Below are 24,045 nucleotides of genomic sequence, written 5' to 3' on the forward strand. Positions count from 1 at the left end.
AGGATGAAAAAAAGTTCAAAACTAATAGAAGATACTTTAAAAAGTTTAAGAACTAAATAGATAATAAATCCATTAGGTAAATACATTATTAATTATTATATTTAAACATTTAAGGACTTTAACTCAATTAGTTGAATAATTAATGTGACTTTTCTTGCCTTAAAAAATTTATTATATTTAAAATATTAATTTATTACTAATTGATTACTAATATGGTTCATCGCAAACAACGTAATCCTGTGCACGCTGCACTGGCCAGTGTAGCAAACATACGCACTCATAACTGCTTACAACTTAACGATATTGTTTGTCTCACGAAACGTGTAAGTATATTGCAATAACCCCACTTTCCTCGCTTTAAAATATTTTGTGCATGTCTTTCTCTTCTTCCCTTTGCGCTACGTCAAGATGTTTAAAGTCACCGTTCTTGGTAGCGGCAAAGCTTATTGCTTCCACCACCTCCAGGCTTGCCTCCTTCCATGGTAACTTTTTTTTTTCTCACTTAACCATTTTTTTGTTTGATCAAAATGTAGCGTTTTCTGATTAAATTTATCTTTATTTAAATTTGATCCCTTTTGATTAAAATTAAATTTAGTCGTGTGATGTCTGAATATTTTTGGTACAATTCTCTAACCAAATTTTGATATTCATTATGTAATCAGTGTTGATATTTGATGTCAATCTTCCAATTTTAAGTAGATAATAACAGTAAATATACTTAAAATATTACACTTAAATTTTGTCTAATTATAAATTATACAATCAGTAGATAGATTCAAATCTCTTGTTTGAAGTATTTCTTCAGCCTGTTGCATGTGTTAATTGGAGTGGAAAAAGAACAACACTTGATATGAACTTTGAATAAGAGTTAGCTTCCTAAGAGAACTTTCTGAGTATTGCAGACATTCTATCCTTGTAAATGCATCTAAAGCATGCTTTGTAATTGTACATGCCTACAAGTTAGAAATGTAACTGTAATCAGAATTTATACTAATATTTATTTCTTAGCATGAAATACCACTTCCCTGAGCTTTTAACAAAGAGTATACCTGGGTTTTTGATAGCCGATATTAACTATGGCAGATGGTGGAAAGCGACCTGTGCTGATTGCATGAAGAGAGGAAAAATGTGTAGCCACCTTTACACAACCAATAACACTTAGAAAAAATATAAAAAATTAGTTTAAAATAATAAATATACCATTAATTTAGATATTTTAATATATGTTACTTTTATTTTATTTGATTAGAATCTCTTTATTTGTGTTTACACAATGTTGCTGTGTCCGTATCGCGTCCAATATCCTTGTCAGAGCCCATGCTTCATAAACCACAAAGCAGCCTTAAAAGTAAAATTAAACAAATGTAAATACTTGTCGAGTTTAGTTCCCTTTTTCTCTACTCAAAATCTTGGTACATGGCTGTGGTTTTTGTTTTATTTTTCCAAATCATAAAGTAGAACACCTAAAACAGAATTTGAAAAAGAAAAAAAAAGTGAACAATTTAATTAATTAATACCTGCATTTTCAAGGTCTGGAACAGCAACTACATTTTTACCAAGCTTGATTCCAGGGAGATACTTGACATTTTCCTGCCAACAAGAACAGTAAATTATTTAATATTGATTGAATAAAAAAATATTGCATACAGAATGAAAATGAAATGCATGGCTAGCCCTTACATTGGTCTTGCTGATAACATCTGTGAGCTTCTCCCCACTTGGTAATTTTTCCTCGAATACCCACATCCTCACTTCATCTGATTACATCGGAGAATTCATTAAATAAAATGGGAAAAGTAACATTCAAATGGGAATTCTATTTGCTTATATGGGGGAGGTTTAAAGCACTTATGATTCCAAAAAAAAGAATTGCGTTATATATATATATATATATATGACACATGCAACAGGCTGAAGAAATACTTCAAACAAGAGATTTGAATCTATCTACTGATTGAAGTTTCCAATTTTGAGAATGTATTAAATGATCCATTTGTTTTAATCCCTTATATGGAGCAATTGCTTCCAGATTTTGTTTGTTGTAAAACTACCTCGTCTAGGATCAATATTAGTATACACAGTTATTTTTAATTCCCCCACCTCCCACTTTGGTTTTATCTTATTTTGTGAGTTGGAGAGAACACATCAGGGTAATTTACACCATTTCGTTTGTAATGGGATGTTAATTACCATGTGCAATTAACCAAGCATAGACACTCAACACAACTAGGACATGATCATTTTTATAGAATTAATGTCTAAAATATTGGACTCAGACCATATACATATATAAAAAAGAAACTCTAATGAAATTAAACGAGTAACATAACAAAAACAAAATATCGATATGTTTACCTTTTTAAATCAATTTTCTATATTTTTCTACAATGACAAGCCTTAAAAAGGCAAGAGACATTATTTTTGTTAATATTGTATACTTTTTTTTTAAACTGACTTTTCCAAAAGTTATAAAGTGAATAATCTTTTTAATAATATTAACTTGTGTTCATATGTAGGTGTTAGTTCAGGAGTCCAAACTATGTTAAAAATAGAGTTAAATATTCAAGTTAACCAAAAGTAATTAGACATCTAATTAAAAGTGTTAAATAAGTATTGAAGAGTGTTGAAAACATATTTGAACAAAAGGAATGTTAATGCTTTATAACAATTAACTCAATGTCCTCATTGTAAACTAGTCATGTAAGATAATATTTACAAGTTATTTTTTTTGTTGTTCTCTCATTACATCGATATATTACGACTAACATTATTATTCAATAATTTTCCATTAGAGAATTTATTTTAAAATGTATTGTTGGATTGAAAGTTATTATTACATAGATTATATATATAAAATTTTACATCAATGTGTACTATGATTAGTATCATGTGTGCTTTTCTTTAAAAAAAACATCACGTGTAATATATGGAAACTAATTGATTATATTATTATTGTTTAATTTTTACAAAATATTAAGATAATGATTTAAAAACTTATAATCCAATGGTTAATGTACCCAAAAAAAATCCAATGTTTAGATTGACAAAAATACATTCTATTTAAAGTTATTAATGATGTAAGAGTACTAAAGTCTTGCATAAGTATAAGTCTAAGTTAATTCCTCCTAAATTTAGGATTGTATATTTACTTAAACATTATAAATTAACTTGATATAGACAGCACATTACTCAAACATCCTAGTTTTAAGAAATAAATTTAAAGATTGCAAGAGAAAGACATTAAAAGTAGAAAAATACATTATATATCTTTTTTAAAAAATGTTATATGTGAGTTTGGTTTGGTGGTATTTAAAGTGTATTATTTAGATTTAGATTCTTAGTTTTTTTTTTCAGAGAAAGATTTAGATTCGGTATACTTGCATTTGAATTTTGTATTTCTAACTCTTGTTTTTCTCTGTTTTCACTGTATTTAGATTTGTCTTTCTTTTTATTCATTAAATAACTTTTAAGTATCTATGAAATATGATATTTTAGTTTTGATATCTAACCTTTTTTTATTTTGGTAGTTCACATTTTGTTATTTTTTTTTAAAAAAATATCTATTGCTGAATCAATAATTTTTTAAATGATTTGAATTTAATGACATGACATTTTGTTAGTCATACCAGTTAAAAATTTCCAAAGAACAAGTAGTTATTTCAAAAATAAGAATTTGTCAAACATACCAAAATAAATAAATAAAATAAAGCTTAGATATCAAAATCAAAATACTCCTACTTTATAGGTATCATAAAGTTATTTAAGCCATAAATAAATCCTTAAATTGGTTATTCAAATACTATCGTATCATCATATTAGTCCACCATTTTTTTTTTATTAAATTAGTCTTTAAAGTTTAAGAATTGATCACAACATTGATCCTTAGCTAAAACTAAAATAAGAAATGAAAATACAAATATAAGAATTTCTTTGTATCTTTTGATAAAATATTTTTGACAAATTTTTCAAAAGATTAATGTGCTAACATGCTAGTAGCATTTGTCACATAAAGTGGGAGAGTGCAACAGAGGTAAATAGGCCATACCATATGAATGAAAAGTGAATCTCACTATGACACCAAACCCTTTTCTTCAATGCTAAATAGTATTCATATCTGATATAAGCCATACTACACAACATGATGACCAATATAAAAAAGAAAAAGAACCCCATAAAACCAACCCATGCATGAATATAATTTCACTATAAGAAGAATTATTATCCACTCCTTATTCTGTCCAGCCTGTCAACACTCTTCCTTGCTTTTTCTAATTGATGGTCAATGCTTTTCCGGGACTTCTCATGACAATCCACACTTCTCCTAGACCTTTCCTTGTGATCAAAAGTCATTCTCAATTTCTCTAACATATCAGAATTATTAGACAAGTTTTTCAGCTTTTCTGGCTTGTCTGTGCTCTTCCTTGGCTTTTCTCTACGATCAGTGCTCTTTCTACTTACTTCAAAAATATCTGTACTCTTTCGAGGCTGCTCAAACTGGTCTGTGCTCCGCCGGAAACTGTATCGTTGCGATGGAGACTTCTCAACTGTTGTTATGAACTTCTTCAGATGCCTGATGTACTCAGGAAAGAGCTCCAAATCACAATGGTTTCCTCCTTTGAGCCACAGTGGTTCGTACTTCTCTTTACACAGTTCCCAGAGTTGCTTGCCATGGGAGCAATCTACAACTTCATCTGAAGTACCCTACACAATGACTATGTATTTATTTGGAGGATTTGCAACAATATTGTAAAATTTTAAAAAGATATGTCACTATGTATTTATTTGGACTAATTATGCATTGTAGTTTGAACTTCAAATGCTGTTAGCTACCACTCTAATTGCGATTGCATGGCAGCACATTCCAAAATCTTACACTGGAATTATTCTATTGACCTCAGCTAATTCATTTAGGTTGAAGAACATAGCAGACAAGCATATGACAAATATGAAATGGTCTGAAGGTGAAAAGTATGAAGGTATTCTTCCTTTACATTCGGAATTATGAAATGGTCTGAAATATGGCAAATATTTTTAATCATGAGAATTGAGAAATCATATACAAGAAGGTTCCTAAAAGGATGACAGCCTGCATGACAAGCATTGACAAGTTTCACTAATATCTGATGGAGCATCCTTTTAAACCATAGAGAAGTTGATATGCATAGCAAGCAAGGTCCAAAGAAGAGTACAAAACCATTGGCATTTTGACTGCAATCTTGCTTTCAAATATACAGTTATATTTTTCAGAAAACAAAATAGTGGCTCAATGCATGAGCCAACCACCATGATTTTTTAGGCACAACCTATGAATTGTAATGCTGTATCAGCAACAAGAACCAGGGACAAGTAGGTCGCAAGGCAGCAACCATAGCTGATGTAGGGTTGCATTGTTAGCTTATGTTATTTCAATTAGGTTTTAATTCTGTAAGATTTTAATTTGAAATTATTTTGTTATTTAGGGAGCACTCCACACCAGAGGAGTACAAAGTACTCTAGGTTTTTCAGGGGAGTACCCTGCCAAGAAGAGCACTCTTGGATAATGGATATTTTTGTGTCATTATCCTTGCCCCAAAGTTTACCCTCCACAGTTGAACTCTTCCTGAATAAATTTATCTATCTAGAGCAGTTTGGTGGCATGTTGATCATAAAGTTCATGGCCCGAAGAGCCAATCATAGGCACAAGACTTACAAAATATCAATCACCAAATAATTAAGTGCATTATCCATACAGAAATAGAAGTAAACTATAACTGCTTTTATTAGAGCATTTTGTCCTTTCACATTCTGAAAAACATAAAAAAAGGTGCTTGGCATACAGATTTTTTTTTATTATTTCTGAACTTTTTGTTCTAAATATTCAAAATGAAAAATATTTTTAAATATTCAAAGTCTAGAACTACTAAAAAAAATCAATAGAAGGAAAACAAGATCAAGGGTGTCAAGAAAAATAACAGAGGATTAAAAAAGATGCCAGTCAAGCATCCTAGATAAAATATAAAAATGGAAAATGTCAGAAGAATGTAACTAACCCTGAAGCCAAGCCCATACAACTAAATTACAGATGCATTTACATTTCACAAGAAATATCTCTGAAGCAAACTTACATGAATTATGAGAACTGGACAATTAACTTGCGGAATCTTGTCAATATTCTGCATATCAACACAAAGCAGCATCTTATTAGATTAAGAAATTCACATATATGATGAGAAATAAAAACAGCATATATACTACCTTATATATGTCAAACCAGTATGTACGCTTTACTGGATACATGACCCTTAAGCCAGAAAGTATGGGACTGTGCAGAACAACAGCTCTTAATTGAGGCAACCTAGCTGCAAGATCCAAAGTTGGGCCACTGCCAACAGATTGCCCATAAAGGATTATGTCTTCCTGCTTGGCACCATAACTTTCTTCTAGACACTTGTATGCTGCCTCAATATCTGAATATGTATTCTGCTCACTTGGCTACAGTACAAGCAAAACAATGTTCATCAGCATGAAAGTTTACAACTCTACTACTATCCAAAATTAAGCATAAGACGAATCACGACATGGCATGAACAAGCATTTCACATAAACACAAACCTTCCCTGATGACTGTCCGTACCCAGAATAGTCATACCTGCACAAAATCATAGATTGTCGTGAGAAAAACTCCCATTTCACACTCAATCTTTCTGGTTCAGCTCAATTAACAATATTCACTTTAACCAAATGCTCTGCTCTACAAATAAAGTACATGTAATCACAGATTTTTTTGCCACAAAGGGTAGTCCAGTATTAACAAAATAGAGCAATGTCACAAAACTAAAATAAGTTACCCTGCTTGTGTTGCTCTAATGTCATGATCAGGAACTTGAATTGCAAACACAATTATAAAGTAAGACTCTATTCGAATAAAATTCTGATAAACACTTATAGAAGAAAATAACAAGGTAAAACGGAATAAGCTTCTCTCACAAGTTAAATTTAACTTATGCACAAGTTAACTTGTAAAAAATCTCTTATTTAGCTTCCCTAAAAGCTTATTTTAACTTATGCATAATCTAAAGTTAACTTATGGGAGAAACTTAATTTATTTTATCTTTTTAATTTCTTTTCTTGTAAGTGCTTATAGAAAAAAATTTCAAACAGGACCAACTTTTCTCCTTATACTTATATAGAGAAACTTATCCAAACAAGATCTTAATTCTCTTATAAGCTTATACAAACAAAGTCTAACACATGCACAGAGATACGGTAAGTAAAGGTAATTGACTGACACCAATTAAATATAAAAGCACAACATTAAGGAGGTGATTTCTACATACGCAACGTAACCACGCGGTTAAAAGATTAAGAATAACGATTAACCGGTAGTATAGTTATTATAGTTATATTTACAAACCCAAATGAAACAAGACCAATCCTATTACTCACAAATCAGACATTCAAAGACCCAACAAAAACAATGGTTGGTATAACTGATAACAGCCCTTGTGTCCCTTAATCAAGTGGTTTAGGATACTGGTTAGTCCTAGGATATGGAATAAGTTGTGTTGGAATGGAAATATCTACTTTAACTGCACTCGGTTGTTGACAAAGATTAGCTACGGATTCCGACCCACAGGAACTATTTCATATCAATACTATGCTTAGGAAAAAAAATCATAGCAGACAACTCTAACTGATCACGAATTCAGTAAAAAAAAAAAAAAAAACTCTAGCTGATCACGAATTCCACACCTCCCAATCAAAACCACTTCGATTTCAAAAATCAAAATTTGCAGAAACGCCCTCAGAAAAAGGAAAACAGAGACTCTGAGCAAAAGAAAAAAAAAAGAAAGAAAAAGGACGAAACTGCAAGAAAACACAGAACTCACCCCATGAGGTTAACGCGGAGGTGGATGCTGAGCTGGATGAAGAGCTCGTACATCTGGCCGAGATCAGCTGCGTTGCCGTGGGAGTAGAGCACGGTGGACGTCGCCATCGGGTGCCGTATGTACAGCGCCACAATCTCCGTGCCCCGCCGCGTCGGCAGCTTCTGGATTTCCACGTTCTCCCTGTGCGGGAACGGCGTCAGGAGCAGCAGCCCCGTCATGTCGTCCGTCACCACCTTGTACGACGGCGGATTCGGCGGGAAGAACGCGAACTTCGCCGCCATCGAGGACGTCACCCCTCCCATAATAATTCACACGCACACACACACACGTTGTTGAAATGATGAATGAATTGGTGGTTTATTAGATCTTCTTCTTCTTTTTTGGTTAGGACGAAAAGCGAAAGGGAGAGTGGTGATAGTGAAAGAGAGCTTCTTTGTGTATATGCTGTGTGTGGTGCTTTAAACTTGATTAGTTTATTGAGACTGAGATAAGAGAGAGAGAGAATGCTTCTTTTTACTACTACTACCAATTGGACTTGGACCAGTGAACATGACCTTCATAATATTGTCATCGATTATTTCCTATGATTCTTTTCCGCTGCATAATTTGGTCTGTTTTTTGTTTGTTAATGTTATATCACCATTTGCTCTGTAACCACCCATCAACAGTAAGGTAACCAGAGAATACTACAATTAAAATTTGTGTACCATTAAGAAAATCCAATGATGATTTCATTCTTATAAGGTGATTGTTGGATTGAAAATATATATATATATATATTTGTTAACAACACTTAATTTTAACTCTTAACTGATGTAAGATTTTGTGATCATCAAAATATCGTATTTGTTATGTAATTTTTATCTTGTCTAATTTCTTTCTGCTATTTGATTGATAAATTGTGTGTACAAGTTGTTGAAGGTTACTGAAGAAATTATAAAGTTGCAACAAAAAAAATAAAATGTGCGCATATTTAATGTCCTGTTCCCCGAAAATGCGCATACGTTTTCAAAAGAAGGAATTCAAGTGAATTGTACATTTTTTTTAATAAAATAAGACGGTTAGCGCGGCAATATGGTAATAAGAATGGAAAAGAAAAGAAAGTTTCAATAGATCGTTTTGAACCATGTGCGAAATTGTTAATTGCGTTTTTATTTATCGGGTGGATTGTTTGTGATTTCATTAAAGTCTTTTATAAAAATAAAATAAAAACTACAAGTCAAAATATTTTTATACGAATATTTTAGACATATTTCCTGTGAGGTTATTAGTAAGATTAATTTTGTTATGTATAGACAAGCACACGTATTTGTTTTAGCATCTTGATATAGGTCTTCTTGTATTAGGGAGGTTTTTTATTTTCTTTAACTGCGGGAGTATGTCCCGTTTATTATTGTATCATTTTGATTTTAATATAATTTACATTTTAAAAAAAATACTTTAGGCATATCATGTCTTGAAGTCTCACTTAGACATTTTTTATCAATAAAATTTAGTCTAATCGATAAAAACTAATCTCATATCTCAAAAAAATATACGTTCGAAATTAATAGGAAAACTTTTTTATAAGTATTTTTTTAAGTCATAAGACTTGATCCTAATAAATTCTCGGAACTCAGTTCACAAACTTTTAACGCAGAAAAAAAAACGGCAGGATTTAATTCAGAGGGAATCAGTTTTGGCATAATTATAAAGCGCTTTTAATAATTTTCAAATTAGTTTGTCAGTTGAAGTAGCTAGGCATGCTAATTGGCAGAGGTTTAGTCGACCCCAAAAATATTGGAAATTAGAAACAGCTATTATTTGCTACGAGCCTACGATTATATTGAAGGAAAATTCTTCATTTTCAAACCAAAATGGTCCAATCAATAATTTTTTTTTCGTGACAAGGAAGGATAATGGTACACACGCAGACAAATCATATATATTGTTTTATTGAGTTCTCATTAATACGAGACTAAAGTTAACGACGACCACAAATAGCAATGGTCTACAATTTTAGACCACAATTGGTTAGATATCAATTAAACATCGCTGTTGATTTAATGAGATTTAACGGCTTACTTCCCAAGAAAAAGAAAACCAGCTTATTTTAAATATATAATTATTTAAGCTTTTACAGCTTATCAAAAGAAATTCTTAAAAAAGATTATTTGTTTCACAAAAAAGTTCCCAAACACGCACTTAGAGGAGAGATTTTTCTGAATTAACTAATTAGCTTTTTCTTTCTTTTCTTGTTTGCGGCAACTTTGTTGGTTTAGCAACAGATTAATAGTATAAGAAAATTTAACCAAAATCAATAAAGACAGCTCGAATTGTGGAACCGAGGACAACTTTTGCATCCCACATACAAACAATCACTACTCATCGTTTGTTTGCCATACTGAGAGTAGAGACTTCTAAAACAAATCTTCACATTGAACAAGAACCTTGGATAAGTGATAAGTCAAAGAAAAAATTTAAGAACACACATTCTTTATTATAAAATCACAAAATATTTTAGATTTCATTTTTTATTTAATTAATCTCATTTTTAGTTTTTAAATTTCTAATTAATTTTAACTAGTATAAAAAATATTTTATCAACACTCTCCTTTATAAAAATTCCTCATATCTTAACAATTAAACCATGCACGAAAGGTGTGATATAATTGTTTGATAACTTTATTTCTTAAATATATGATTACGAGCTGAATTCTAAATTCATGCATATAAAAAAATATTTTTTGAAAGAGATCATCTACTTAAATGAATCTCTAGAGAAATTAATCTTTATCTTTTAAACTAGGACTACTCTATCACACCAAAAAAAAAAACACGCAAGGCACATGGTGATGTCATGCAAGGTGCGTTAACCACTTATATAGGTGAAGCACTAACAAGTTATTATCCTAGACTTGCTCAACAGGCTAAATACCAAAAATGTTGATAATTCAAATCACAAGTTAATAAATCACATAATTGCATTGGGAGGGGCGGGGAGAAGAATGTGGTTTTTCCTTTTATCGTGGCAAACAACTGAGGTAATTACAATTCCAAGTGCTTCATTAAGGAGGGCACATTCACAATCATCATTTGGAAAAAAAAGAATGCAACAAATTAGTTTAGTGAGCCATGGCATCATTGGCATGGCAACGTCCACATCTCAAGCTCAATTTCACGTGGAGTTGCCACCCCCATCAACTCTGACAAAAGCAATTTAGTGCAAATCGTACTAGCAAGCAACATAAACATAAGCACGTGAAGATCAACATGAAAAAGCAAAATTTGCTATGAACCAAAAAAACTAAAGGGAAAATCCCAAGGAGATCATCCCAATGTTTCACTTCATGTCTAGGATCCCCAGATAAGTGAATAAAGGTTGGGAATAAGTTATATGCTGACACAGTACAAAGGGTCGTTTGGTCAAAATTACACAAATCAGTTTCCTAAAGGACAAAAAAGTCCTCAGATGGACCCCTCCCTCCCTTCCCCAACAACCTGTATGAGTGTGGTAAATAATCATGCCAATCACCCTTGTGGACCCAAAATTCCGGCAAGGGTTGGAATCAAGCTTGGAGGACAAACAATAATCTTGCAGGTAGAAAAGGACCATATAACAACTAATTTTAGTCCGAGAATATTAATAACTAGTATTGAAGCCTAGGATGGGATCAAGGGATGTTTGTTTTGTTGTGGGGTCCTGTAAATGAGGCAAATTAAGAGAAAGTCGGGCTGGGATGCACTTAACTTGGCTCTCTATCTTCTAGTTGGTGTGATGGGATCATGAGATGAGACATGTCTCGTGTCAGCAGCATTTTCTGTTCTAGACTTCTTAATATGTCCTGCCATGGGTTACTTGTACAGTTTGGTGTGGCCAAGGGTTATAGTGTATTTGGATTAGATTCAATTTTTTCGAAATTAATTTCAATTATACGTTGAATGATGAGGCGACAAATAATTGCTTTCAGTTTTTCAATTTTTTACCATAATTTTGTGGTCAGAATCAATTATAATAGTTATCCAAACACACTATTAATCACCACAGAAAGAGAAGAAACCATCTCTATGGTTTATTAGCCAGCTAAAAGGTGGTAGTAATATTCGGCCGGCAGCAAGTGTTCAGTGTTCTTCAGAATAACATTATTTATCAAAGTGCTCCAAATAAAAAAGAATTGGAGGCACCATAAACATGAGTAATACTATGATCATGTCTTATTTTTTCCCCTAGCAATAATGCACGCAAAAAAAAAAAGCTGAATTACACAAGGGAAAAAAATAAGTATAAAACTCCCATGTCTAAAGCATTTTAATTGGAGATGCATTCGAATACGTTGGGGACGCCATAAGTACTAAGTAGTATGATGAAGATAAGCCCCAAGAAAATTCTAATTGACTTGGTCAGTCCCAGGAGATGTTGTCCCCTTTATCAAGAACTAGGGTGCCCCAGATGCCGAAACCTATACACATAGAGACAAAGGCTTAATAGGATCACATTCCCAAATGAAGCATTTGAATTATCTTTTGCATATAATGACACATACAAATGAAGAAATCTTCTGGATCTATAAAAGATGACTATATAGTAAAGGAGAACACAAGTACAACAAACTAGACAATGAAATACTTAAAAACTCCAGAAGCATCTTAGGACAGCAATAGAAAAAATGGCTGCACCCCAAAACCAACTGACAATACACATGAGGAAATGCTCTTTATGTAAACTAAATGCCAAATAGAAAAGATGCAAAATAACAAACATATTTTGAAATATCAGAATTTATGGGAGACTCTAAAATAACCAAGAGAAACTACAAACAGTAACAATAGCCATATTCCATTAAGTAGGGTCGGCTATATATATGGATCACAGGACATCATCAGGCTTGGTTAAAAATTAAATTCTCAGGGATATTATCCACCATGAGATCCCTTGTAATAATTTCCTTTAACGTCTTTCTTGATCTCCCTCTACCCCTTTTTACAGTGCTAAAAACTATGGGAATTACTCTCCGCTCTCTTCACTAGGGCTTTCAGTGGCCCTCTTTGCATGTATCCAAATCATCTTAACCGATTGACTAAGAAACTAATACACAAAAAACAATAAATAAACACAAATTCAAGTAGAATTAACACATTCAATTTTGAATCTGAAAGAATCATAAGAAGGATTACAGAAAGAGTCATTAGGAGATTCTTCAGCCATGATTGTCTCAGTCTCCAACATGGTTGAACACAAAAAAAAAGGAAAATAAAACAACTAATAGTTGGAAAACAATGGCAGTTTGAGAAAAAGGGGAGGGGGGAGACATGAGCACTGGTCTGAACAGGTAAAGTTAGACTAATGTAGAGGAGGCAAAAGTGAAAAGAATGGACCAATAACATCATAATGGTTGCTGGACGCACTCTCAAGCACTGACAAGAGATGGTGCAGGAATTCCACACACACACACAGGGAGAGAGAGGACATGTGAAACAGTGTCTGACAGCAGCACTTCTCGAGCACTGACTGAGATGGTACATGAATTCCATGAAGAGAGTGAGAACATGTGAAACAATGTCTGCCAGAAGCATTTCGCAGTCTGCTGGAAAGTAGCAAGCAAACATCATGGTGAGTGGGTCAAAAAACTGATGGCAACCAGCAACAGCAGTGACGGTTTGCATTGCTAAAAATGAACCTGAATGCGCCATAAAGGCAGAAATAGGGATTTTGTATCGGCCACAAATGGAGGCAGCAACTTGATTGCTGCATGCAATGAAGGCAAGTTAGGGTTTGGCAAAAGCAAAGTCTATCAGACTGGGAGCTCTAATACCAAGTTGAATGTAAAAATATGAATGCTATTTCTAGCTATAAAAATGAACAAATATATAAAAACAATAAAAAATCTAATAATACTCTAAAAAAATCTAATTATTATAAGAAACAATTTGTCCTAATTTTTTAATAATTAGGATAGCTTGAGACTGTTGCAACAAATAGGCATAATAGGACAAACCAAAATTCAAAAAAAATGCAAATGATACTGAAATTGGGAAAAAAACTCATCCATAGAGAAATACAAAAGCCAGACTAGAATCCATAAGATAATCCATAAAAACAGATTTAACAAAATAAAAAAAATTTATGTGAGGGCACTTGGTCTTTGAATCTTCAAAAATAGATCTTCCTCGAATCTCAGCTCAAATTTGCAACCTTGAACCCCTAGAAAACGGTTGAGAACTCAAGAAAACGTTCAGAATGTGTCAACAGCAACCAAAAGTCCAGCCCTAGGTCAATTGACAGGCTTAAATAGCACACAACTGAGTCAGAATTACAAAAACAGGGGCAGGTGGTGGCAGTGTTGATTAATAACCAAACCGTGGCTTATTAAACGCAGTCATGTAAATTCTAGCACAAACATGCTATTTCCAAACAAAGATATTTTTCCAAGGTGCTCCAAGGCTTTAGCACAGCCATGTTGGAGGTCCAGGGGCTGAAATCAAGTTAGGAAGGCCCAAATGCTCTGAAAAACACACCTTTTCCTCCACATTTTTGCATGTCTGTCAATCCCTTTAATCTAGTAACAGAATAAGGGAAATTGGATTAAAATTTAAAACCAATTACCAGTACAGAAATGCACCTAATTTTCCCCCAACAAACACAGGTTGGGGGCTTATCATTTTCCGAGATGACATCACTCAATCTCCAAAGACATACTTTAGAGACTGGGCACAATTTTTTGAAGCTTGGTGATACACTGGTACTGGGATGGCCAAAGTGGCAGTGAAGTTTAGAAGGATCTCATCAGAAGTAAAACTGATGGAGATGATGAAGGGTTAAGAAGATAAAGCCCCTCACACACAGAATCATGTCTTGTTCCAATTGTCTGTCTCATATCCCAGTTCTGCACAAGAACAAAGTTAGCAGTGACCGTAACAGAACAATTAAGAGAGCTTGTAATTTATTAAATGAGATCAAACAGACAGGATAAGAAGAAACATAAAGAACAATATCTAGATGAAGCAAGGGGAGAGTGCCAATTCAACCAAGACCCTTAGCAACTGAATGGGGTCCATTGGCTAATGTAACCACAGGTAGGTTGGATGAATAAGACTAAAGACAAATGTTAGCAGAGATATGATTAGAAACTCCCAAATCCAAGGACAGAGAGACAGAGGCATTGGTAGTTGATAATACAGGTTGATAGGCAAGATAATATGCTCATATGCAGTGGCAGAGATAGAAATAACAGGCAATTTTGGAGTTTGAAACAAAGGAGCAGAGAATCTGTTTGAATAATGTTGGCAATGCATTGTGGTTTTCCATTCAATTTCGAGCAACATTCACATGCAAGTGTAGCCAATCTTATGACAACATCTATGTGTGAGGGTGAGCGTCATGATCTTGATTCCCAATGCTAGCAGCATTAGCAATGGTCTGAGAGGCAAGTATTAATGAGTCTCTGACAAATGTACAAGGCACCGATTCTGTAACTCAAAGTAATTAAGCAAAGACATCTACAAAGACAGAATAGAAATACTAGCCAATAGATGATGGACGAGTCAAAATCAAAAGGGCAGCCAGCCAAAGTGAGATGCATGAATAACTATCATAATTTATTGTCAGGTGAAAGAGCCAATATAACTGAAGAAACATCATGGGAACTATCTGAATGTGTCCCAAGTAGGTAGAATTAAACTGATCTTGCTTCTGAATACTGACCTTATCTTGAATGAAAGCATAGAGCCTCTTAATATCATTGGTATATAATGGCTTCACTTTGTTCCATATGTAGTAAGTCTAACACAGAGTAAATGGCAAAAGACTTCTTTGGGAAAGCATGCAGAGAATAGAACCAGTCCTGAGTATGTCATGTGCATTAGCAAACTTCTTTGAAGGATTTAGAGGCACCTTTCTTTGACAAGTCAGTGGCAGAGGATGGATCTAATCTAGTCATGAGATTTGACTAGAAAATGAAAAATATAATTTGACACGATGTTGATAAACAGATCTGATGCAGCAATGACAATGAGCATAAACAACACAATGCATGATTAAACAATGAAGGCTTGACCTTCTGATCCCTCAAATGGAAAACCAACAAACACAGTATCACAGGCAGCAAATTGAAATGGGTGTTAGGAGGGCACGCCAATGATATGCACCAATAGGAGAAGGAGTAAACTCTCAGCACTACTTCCTTGCAATTTATCTTTCTTTATTTGTCAGTTTTTTCTTATTTTTATTTTAGAAAATAAATTAAGGAAAAATAACGACTATTTAAGGGAAGGGTGTACATAATCCAGTAGTGCTGAAAAAATTTCTATAGGAGAAGATGCTTAATGGCAGTACATAGATTGGAAAAAAAAGACTATTGGGGTTTATAGCCCAAAATGTAGAAGCTCAAGTACCAACTCAAATTAGAGTTTTTCTGATGTGAATGAGTTGAGAGAAGTCTCCTCTAAGCACATTGAATTTATAATTACAATAGACACGATTAAAACCCTTAGTTTTAAGGATTGACTAAACAAAATTCAGCTAGCATATAATTTGTTTCCCATTATGGTTACAGAAGGTATCTGCTGCTCACAGGGAATACTAAAAGAAAAAAAGATTACAAATGATCAAAATATCATTGTAATTCTTTCAAATCAATGGAAAAGAAATATTTTGAAAAAATTCATTCATGATACTACCCAGGACCCTTGGGAGTGGGGACAAGGATAATGCCTAGCTCTATTGACGTAACTTTTTCACCTGTCTTTCTCCAAACTCTTGAACCTGGACAGACCTATCTTAATTAATAGTGTAACCTAGTAATGTTTAGTCTAACTCTAGAAACCCTATTTTATGGTCATGCTTAAATGTTTTTCAAATGCACCCTGCTCAACCATTCATATAAAAAAAAATAGTGTAATCATACATCAATTCACGCACTCTACTCAACCGACCTAGACCCTTGGTAATAATAATTTAATTAAAATGCACTTAGGTGTAAAATTAAAGGTTAAATAGCCTATTTAGTCCAGTCAACAAATCTGTAAATGTTGTGACAAATTAGTCCATGACATACCAACTAAAAAATGTAGGGGCTAAATTTGTCACGGTTAATTCAGGGACTAAATACACTGTTTATCCAAAATTCAACTCAAAACTACATTATCTTCCTATCATATATTATTGTCATGCAGTGAGAACCTGCTAACTTTCTTACTCGTCATAACTAGGATGATTTATGATTGGTTGACACTTAATTTAAAAAAATGTATGAAAATTTAACAAAAATTAAAATGCATTATGATATGATTCCATCCCCCCCCCCCCCCCCCCCCCCAAAAAAAAAGAAGAAAAACAAAGGTTACCTAATTCTTCTGTCTCCTCATGCGTTTTCTGAGCTTCTTGTACTGGTGCTCGTTCATCTTCCTCTTCCGCTTCTTCTTCACACTATCAGCCCACAGCGCCCTCGACTCATCATCCCCTTCCGAAACGGGGTTTGGGGAAAATCCTAATGCGAAGCTGGGAAAAATCACGTCGCTATGGGGCGAGCCCAAAGGCTCCGTTACGGGACTCGGCTGAAATATGGGTCGCTGCTGAACCTCGACGGCGAGAGGGAAACGACGTTGTGCAAGGGGTTCCACTTGCGAACCGTGGAAGGAAGCTATGATTCTTGTAGCTGGTGAATTTCTCAGCAGCTTTTTGAAGCGCCGAAGCCATTGAGTTGAGGCGTGTTTGTTTATTATATATTTTATTGTTGTTATTTGATGGAATAAATATTTATTTTAATAAAATAAATATTTTTCAATCTTTTTAAGTGTTTGTCTAAATTGAACAGGCCTAAACAAAAGAAATCTTATGTTTATTTTAAGATGGGTTTATTAAAGAAAAATTTAAAAGTTTTTATTTTAAAAAAATTTAAATACATTTTTTACTTCTAACTTTCTAATTTTTTTAAATTTTATCACAAACTTTTCAATTAGAAACATTTTATTCTTAATTTAAAAAAACTATAAATTTTACCTTCCATCATTTTTTTAATTAATAAACACAAAAATTATTGGTGAAATTTGCTATAAAAAAATAAACTGGATGTAAAATTTGTCAAAAATAAAAAAAAATTTGAAAGTAAAAAATATAATTATACTAAAAATAAAATAATAATAAATAAAATTCATAATTTTTTTAAAAGTTAGAGTAAACTGTACCAAATTAATTTATTGGAATAAATTTTCTTAAAAATAAAGATAAAAAGTGTCATTAACCAAATTTAAACAAAAGGCAATGGAAAAATAAAGTGAAAAAACAAAGATAAAAGAATGCCCCCATGCAGGATCGAACTACAGACCTTCAGTTTACAAGACTGACGCTCTACCACTGAGCTATAGGGGCCAATTCTGGCATCAAATTTGCAATTTTTAAATTTCATATTTTATTACTCCTTTTTTTACTGGAATTTTTTTATTGAATCCTGCAAACTGCTAAACTAGTGATAAAAATGAAACACCACTTGAATCTTCTTACTAACTGGATAATACTAGTATTTTTTTTAAATTTCTACACGTGAACAGTGGCCTTAGGATTCTGTCGATTCGATTGTATGAGAGAACTCCAACCTACAGCAAGGACTAACAAATGAATGAATATTGTCATAGTGATTCCTAAAAGTTTTTCTAAACCCATCTTTGTTAATATTTTCTTTCCACATGGCGACCCAGTTGTGGCAATGTCTTCATTGTTATCCCCATTTGCCAAAAGAAACCATTCACCATGTTTGTCATAGCTCAGAAGCTTCTTTATTTCCTGCATCATATGGTCCTCATCGTCGATTTGCTTGAGTTGAAGCTTGGAAAAGAGCATGCTCTAAAGACGGAATCTTCCAGTATTTAATTTTGAGCTCCTCACCCTGTATGGTATCAATGATTTTTTGCACTTGTTCCTTTTTGTTGTTTTTCCCAACATATAGCATCCTTAAGTTCATTCCTGTAGTCGTTGCAGCCTTGTGGACTTCCTTCAAAAACCTTCTTACCCATTCAGGGTCATCCCCTCCCCCCCCATGTAGAAAAATGTAATCGTATCCTTCAACCTTGAATATGGAATCATCCGAATTTGAAATTCATTAATTTTCTAGACGAGAAAGTCTAGTATGACATTCTTTATTACTATTATATAAAATTTAGGTTTAAATAAATTTTTCGTCTATATAATTTAGTATTTTTTTCATTTTCGTTCTTGCAAAAAAACATCTTTTTAGTTCTTGTAAAATATATTTATTTATTTTTCGTCCTTAAAATATTTTAAATAACATTTTTTATTGTTTAAATTTTTTTTTACTGTTTAAAATACTATCTAAAATGCTTTAAAAATAAAAAACAAAACAAACACATTTTAAAATGACTAAAACGAAAAAATATTACAATGACAAAAATTAAAAAAAGAAAAGTTATAGAGACAAAAAATATATTTAAATCTAAATTTTATGTTAAAGTCGCTAAATATAGAATGGACCCATGTCAATAATAGCCCCAACTCCTAAGTTTATGTGTTGCTAAATAATATTCATTTTTGCAAGATGGCATGTGAATAGTCCCTAGTTTTAAACTAGAATGATGGAGTGTGACTGCAGTTCATTGTCAATTCTACACATAGTAATATTCGTTCATCTCTCTGAATTACTAGTGACCATATATACTTGACGATTTTCCTGTTAAAACATAAAAGGTTGGTGATGTCACATGATTATGTAAATGGAATTAATATATGCTTACCTAGCTAGGAAAGTAAAACATGGTCAATGTCATTTAGAAGTAAACCAAGTGTCAAGTTGGTTTCATGCTTCCATAGATCTTCTTCACTAGAACTTGAAAAAGGATGGGCCCTACTTCCCCAAATCCATATCATGTGAATAGCATTGGGGCAAGAAACCCTTCCTTGTGGGTCCAAAACCACAACCATTGGCTTGTTCTTGCATTTTCATTCTCTCTTGATGAATGAGATTACTGACTTGGCTATCAATGAAGGATGATGCACTGAGTTCCATGGCATCCATTTTTGCAGACTCTTAAACTGCTTTTGCTTTTGTTCAGTCCATTCAAAGTTTGGGTCCACAATTGGGATCGAAACTAACTCGTATCTACAACCCATGTTCCATGCTGATTTGTAATAAATGCCTTTAAGAATCTCAATCCCATCGGTATAAATAACTAGGCCTAAAAAAAGAAGCAAGACGGTCTTTGTTCTGAGTAGCTCAAGGTTAACCTATTTATTTCCATTAATTATACAAACATTAGCATCACCAACTTAACTTCACATAATAGTAATTAATGCATCATATAGGTGGTTATTGTGTTAAAAAGTCAAACCCTTTTCTTGCTAAGACCATCATAAAGAGGCAAAATATCATCATGTGAGTAAATCAAGGCCCCAAGAACCTTTATGTACTGGTTTGGGGTGTAAAAAATAAATCATATAAATCATATAAACCACATAGCATTGGGTGATCATCATCATCCATCTTAGAACCACTCGATCACTATAGATATCATTTCAATTTGTTTATTTATGTATTCATGGTAGCTATATGAGATTGTTGATTATGTTTTTGAGCTTGAAAGCCAATGTGGATAGCTGCCATGAATAAGTGGTTGTGAAGATCCTGTAACAGTGCATGTTTTGACATATTATTATTGTTGCTTTGGTGGACTCATTTGTAAAGAGAATTTAAAATCCTGACATTGGATGTGTTAACAAACATAAAATATTAATACTTAGATAATTTTTAAGTTCTTGATATATATTCGATTTTTGTTTTGAATTCCTAATAAAAAAATTTGTTGTTCTGAATCCATGATTTATTAAAAGTTTTGTTATGAGTCTCTATCAACAGTAAAGTAATGATGTGACATCGTCCCAACGACGTATATATTGAAAGAGTTGTTGAGATAATGTCACATCATCACTTAACTAACGATAGGACTCGAAACAAAACTGTTAATATATCAAAGACTTATAACAACGAAAAAATTTATCAGGGACTCAAAACGAAAATCAAATATATATTAAGAATCTCAAACATATTTAAGTCAAATATTAAAATACATACTCATAGCCTTGTGTAGTTAGCTTGGTAATTAGAGTTGTGCAAGTCATAATGCTTCTGATGGTCTAGTAGGAAGCAATTGGGATATAGTTATAGGAAGTGGAGTAGGTTGGTATGTTTTGTGTATTGTATTGAGTTATCGATGTTAGTCGTTATTTACGACTAACTTTTGTATTGAATACTTACATAAAATTAACATCTTTTCACCAATTTATGGTTCTTTTTGTAGGAATTGTAAATATTTTCATGTTTAGTTTGATTTTATATAGTAGATACTCCCATTTTATGAATTAATGTTGAAACCACTTCAATTTTAGGCTAAAAAAAGAGAAGGTTCAAGCAACTAGTGTCTCGCTAAGCGAGGCATATGCGCTTAGCGAGTGACATCCATTAAGCGAGACACACAACTCGTTTAGCGTGTTGAGAAATCCTAGAAGAGATCAGTCAAAGATGTGCTTGCCCAGCGCACCGCAAGCTCGCCCAGCGAGTCATTTGTCTCTTCTAGCGTTCAGCGTGCCCAACTTGCTAAGTCAAATTTCACTTACTCTCGCTTAGCAAGCCAATCTCGCTAAGCGAGCCTTCAAAATATGAAACGTCAATTAGCCTTTAAAAAACTGAAGTTGGCGAAAACTAGGGAGGAGTCAAAAAACAAAGGTGTCGAAAAATAGAGCCAAAGGAGAAGCTAGAGCGACAGAAATGAAGCCACCAAGAGAGTCTAGGTTAGAGGAGTGAGATTAGGGTTCTAGAGGTTGAATGAGACATCCTCAACCATCCTTAGTCATTTTCTTCCCTCAAAATCTATCCTTTGTATTGAAAGCTCATTACTTGTAATGGAAGACTAAACCTCTTGGTTAGGAAGTTTTGCTGAACCTTTGATGTAATATTCTTTCACTATCTATTTAATGTTGTTTTTATGTGTTCATTGCTTCTATCCATGCTTATTTTTACATGTTTGTGGTTGGATCATCCATTTGTATGTATAGTTAGGTTTTTTAGCAATGGGAAGTGCTTTAAAGCCTTAGAACTAGAAAATTGTATGTCTAGGAATGAAGTATAGCGAACTAGTCCATATTATGCTGTAGACTTAACGCAACTCTTTTAGACTGAGTTTGTTGAGGGACCAAGGACGAGGTTTAAAGAGAGTTAGGCTCATTCACTCGAGGGATCTTGGTTTGGATAATTTCTCAGCATAAGAATACTAGAATACCATTAAATAGAGAAAAATATATAGCAACATAAAGGTAGATTCAGTAGAACAACCCAACGCTTTCTCACTTGACTGTTTTTACTTCTCAAACTGTAGATATTTAATTCATAGTTAACTAGGTTTCCATACAAAACTCCAACTTGATATTTACTTCGCTTTTGATGGTGTACAAATGTTTGCTCACTAAACATACATTTTCTGAGTGAAACAAGTTCCCTGTGGATAAGATACTCGAATCTTACTGTTTTATATTACTTGTGTGACTCGGTGTACTTGCCGATTAGCATCACGGAGAGCGCGAAACAATCGACAGTTCATGGAACTCTATGATAGACTTGGTCACCTCTAGTACGATGTTAACTAAATTATTAAGGGTATCAAAGTGTGGTTTCAGCGGGGTTGCATGGTCTATGATACTTGGTAGTTGCTTCAGAAGTGTCAATGCTCTGGCAAATTGGTATGTATCATGAATATGAACAAACAACCAAAATTCACCACAGGTTAGAGTAAAAGCAGCTTAGGCCAACACTATCTTCTCATCCCACTTGTAAATTGTAAGCATGTCAAATATTGCAACTATTTTTTAGTGTTCATCTAAACTATTGAGAGTCTTGCATGAAATCTGAGATTACATGTTGGTTTTGACATTGTTAAATTTCGGCTTTGTTAGGCAAGAGATGAGACCATGCCTATCATTAATGAGCGGAATATTTTTTTTACAAATTAAGATTAATATATCTTTAGGAGCATTTTCAATGTTGTTTAACTAGTTGTTCATTGATTATTTTTATCATTGGAGGTGATCTACGTGTCATATTGGGTTGCATTACTAAAATATCACTTTTCATAATAGTTTTGAGGGGAGTTTTACGATGGTTTTCAATTATCTTTGAAGTCGTCATAGTGAAAAGTCAAGACTTCCTTCTAAGACGATTTTGCCAAGAATTGTCTTAGAAATTATTTTCTGAAAAAAAATAGATGCTTCTAAGACAGTTTTTCTCATAAACTATCTTAGAAGGTTCAATTTCTAAGACGGTTTTCTCGATGAACCGTCTTAGAATGTATTTTAAAGAAAATTAAAAAAAAATAAGGATTCTAAGATGATTTTTTGAAAAAATTGTCTTAAAAAGTAGTTTCTAAGATGTTTCTTTAAAAAACCGTTTTAGAATGTCTTTTAAAAATAAGAAAAAATTAGAAAATTCTAAGATGATTTTCTAAAAGAACCGTTTTGAAAAATCTATTTTCTAAGATGATTCTTTGGAAAACTATCTTAGAATGTCTTTTAAAAAAATTGAGGATTCTAAGACAGTAAATTATCTTAGAAATTCTAAGATGATTTTTCAAAGAACTGTCTTAAAAAGTGTTATTTTTATAATATATATATATATATATATATATATATATATATATATATATTAATCATTTTCTTCCTTTATTTAGCTATATATAATTAGTATATCACCAAACAAAATAATAACAAAGCTAATTGATTACCTGATGATGAGTATAATCTAAGTTTAGTACACCGCTAAAAGCAAAATGCATGGTTTTTTAAAACATATGAAAGGAAAATGACTCGTGAATCTTGACCAATATATATATTTTCCATGAGAGATAATGAAATTAATGATATGATAGACATCAAGTAGAGAAATAAAAATGATGATGATGATCTTCTCCTATACATGCACGTCCACAACATCATGCATGCAATTAATTAGACTTTATGTTAAATTGTATCATTAATTAACTAACTAAAGAAAACGAACCTCTTGGGTGGGGCAACAACACCATCAATGATTACATGTGTTATGTGCACTTCCACTTTGTTCAAAGATGAGTGAACAAAGTGGAAGGAGAAAAAAAAAGAAAAACAACCCATGCAGACTTATATATAGAGTTACCTTTTTTTCCTTCG

At 32.9% G+C, this 24,045-nt stretch overlaps 2 protein-coding genes, 1 non-coding gene and 1 pseudogene across 8 annotated transcripts; all 4 read right to left on the reverse strand.

The window, feature by feature from the left end:
- Positions 1-4,072: 4,072 nt before the first annotated feature.
- Positions 4,073-8,571, reverse strand: LOC100799278 (alpha/beta hydrolase domain-containing protein 17C). 2 transcript variants are annotated; one of them, XM_003547642.5, is made up of 5 exons: positions 7,869-8,571; positions 6,592-6,628; positions 6,235-6,471; positions 6,105-6,152; positions 4,073-4,701 (listed from the first exon to the last, which is right to left on the reverse strand). In XM_003547642.5, exons 1-5 carry the CDS (start codon positions 8,168-8,170, stop codon positions 4,219-4,221), a joined length of 1,107 nt encoding a protein of 368 aa, XP_003547690.1. In that variant the 5' UTR covers positions 8,171-8,571; the 3' UTR covers positions 4,073-4,218. The 2 variants fall into 2 exon arrangements, with proteins under 2 accessions (XP_003547690.1, XP_006599068.1); XM_006599005.4 differs by having other exon boundaries at positions 4,073-4,691; positions 7,869-8,518.
- Positions 8,572-11,898: 3,327 nt separating this feature from the next.
- On the reverse strand, positions 11,899-17,533 carry LOC100800346 (uncharacterized). Of its 5 annotated transcripts, none has more exons than XM_041010242.1 (4): positions 17,190-17,533; positions 15,550-15,688; positions 13,254-13,593; positions 11,899-12,307 (listed from the first exon to the last, which is right to left on the reverse strand). In XM_041010242.1, exons 2-4 carry the CDS (start codon positions 15,585-15,587, stop codon positions 12,284-12,286), a joined length of 402 nt encoding a protein of 133 aa, XP_040866176.1. In that variant the 5' UTR covers positions 15,588-15,688; positions 17,190-17,533; the 3' UTR covers positions 11,899-12,283. The 5 variants fall into 5 exon arrangements, 3 of the variants coding, with proteins under 3 accessions (XP_040866176.1, XP_040866177.1, XP_014624709.1); XM_041010243.1 differs by lacking the exon at positions 17,190-17,533 and having other exon boundaries at positions 13,254-13,429; positions 13,526-13,593; positions 15,550-15,790; XM_014769223.3 differs by lacking the exon at positions 17,190-17,533 and having other exon boundaries at positions 13,254-13,432; positions 13,526-13,593; positions 15,550-15,790.
- A 608-nt stretch (positions 17,534-18,141) lies between these two features.
- TRNAT-UGU (transfer RNA threonine (anticodon UGU)) lies at positions 18,142-18,213 on the reverse strand. Its single transcript has one exon. It is a non-coding gene; the product is annotated as a tRNA-Thr (tRNA).
- Positions 18,214-18,397: 184 nt separating this feature from the next.
- LOC106796397 (protein SIEVE ELEMENT OCCLUSION B-like) lies at positions 18,398-18,931 on the reverse strand (annotated as a pseudogene).
- Positions 18,932-24,045: the final 5,114 nt, after the last annotated feature.

Source organism: Glycine max, chromosome 16 (genome assembly GCF_000004515.6).
Source record: "Glycine max cultivar Williams 82 chromosome 16, Glycine_max_v4.0, whole genome shotgun sequence".
In the NCBI taxonomy this organism is placed as follows: domain Eukaryota; kingdom Viridiplantae; phylum Streptophyta; class Magnoliopsida; order Fabales; family Fabaceae; genus Glycine; species Glycine max.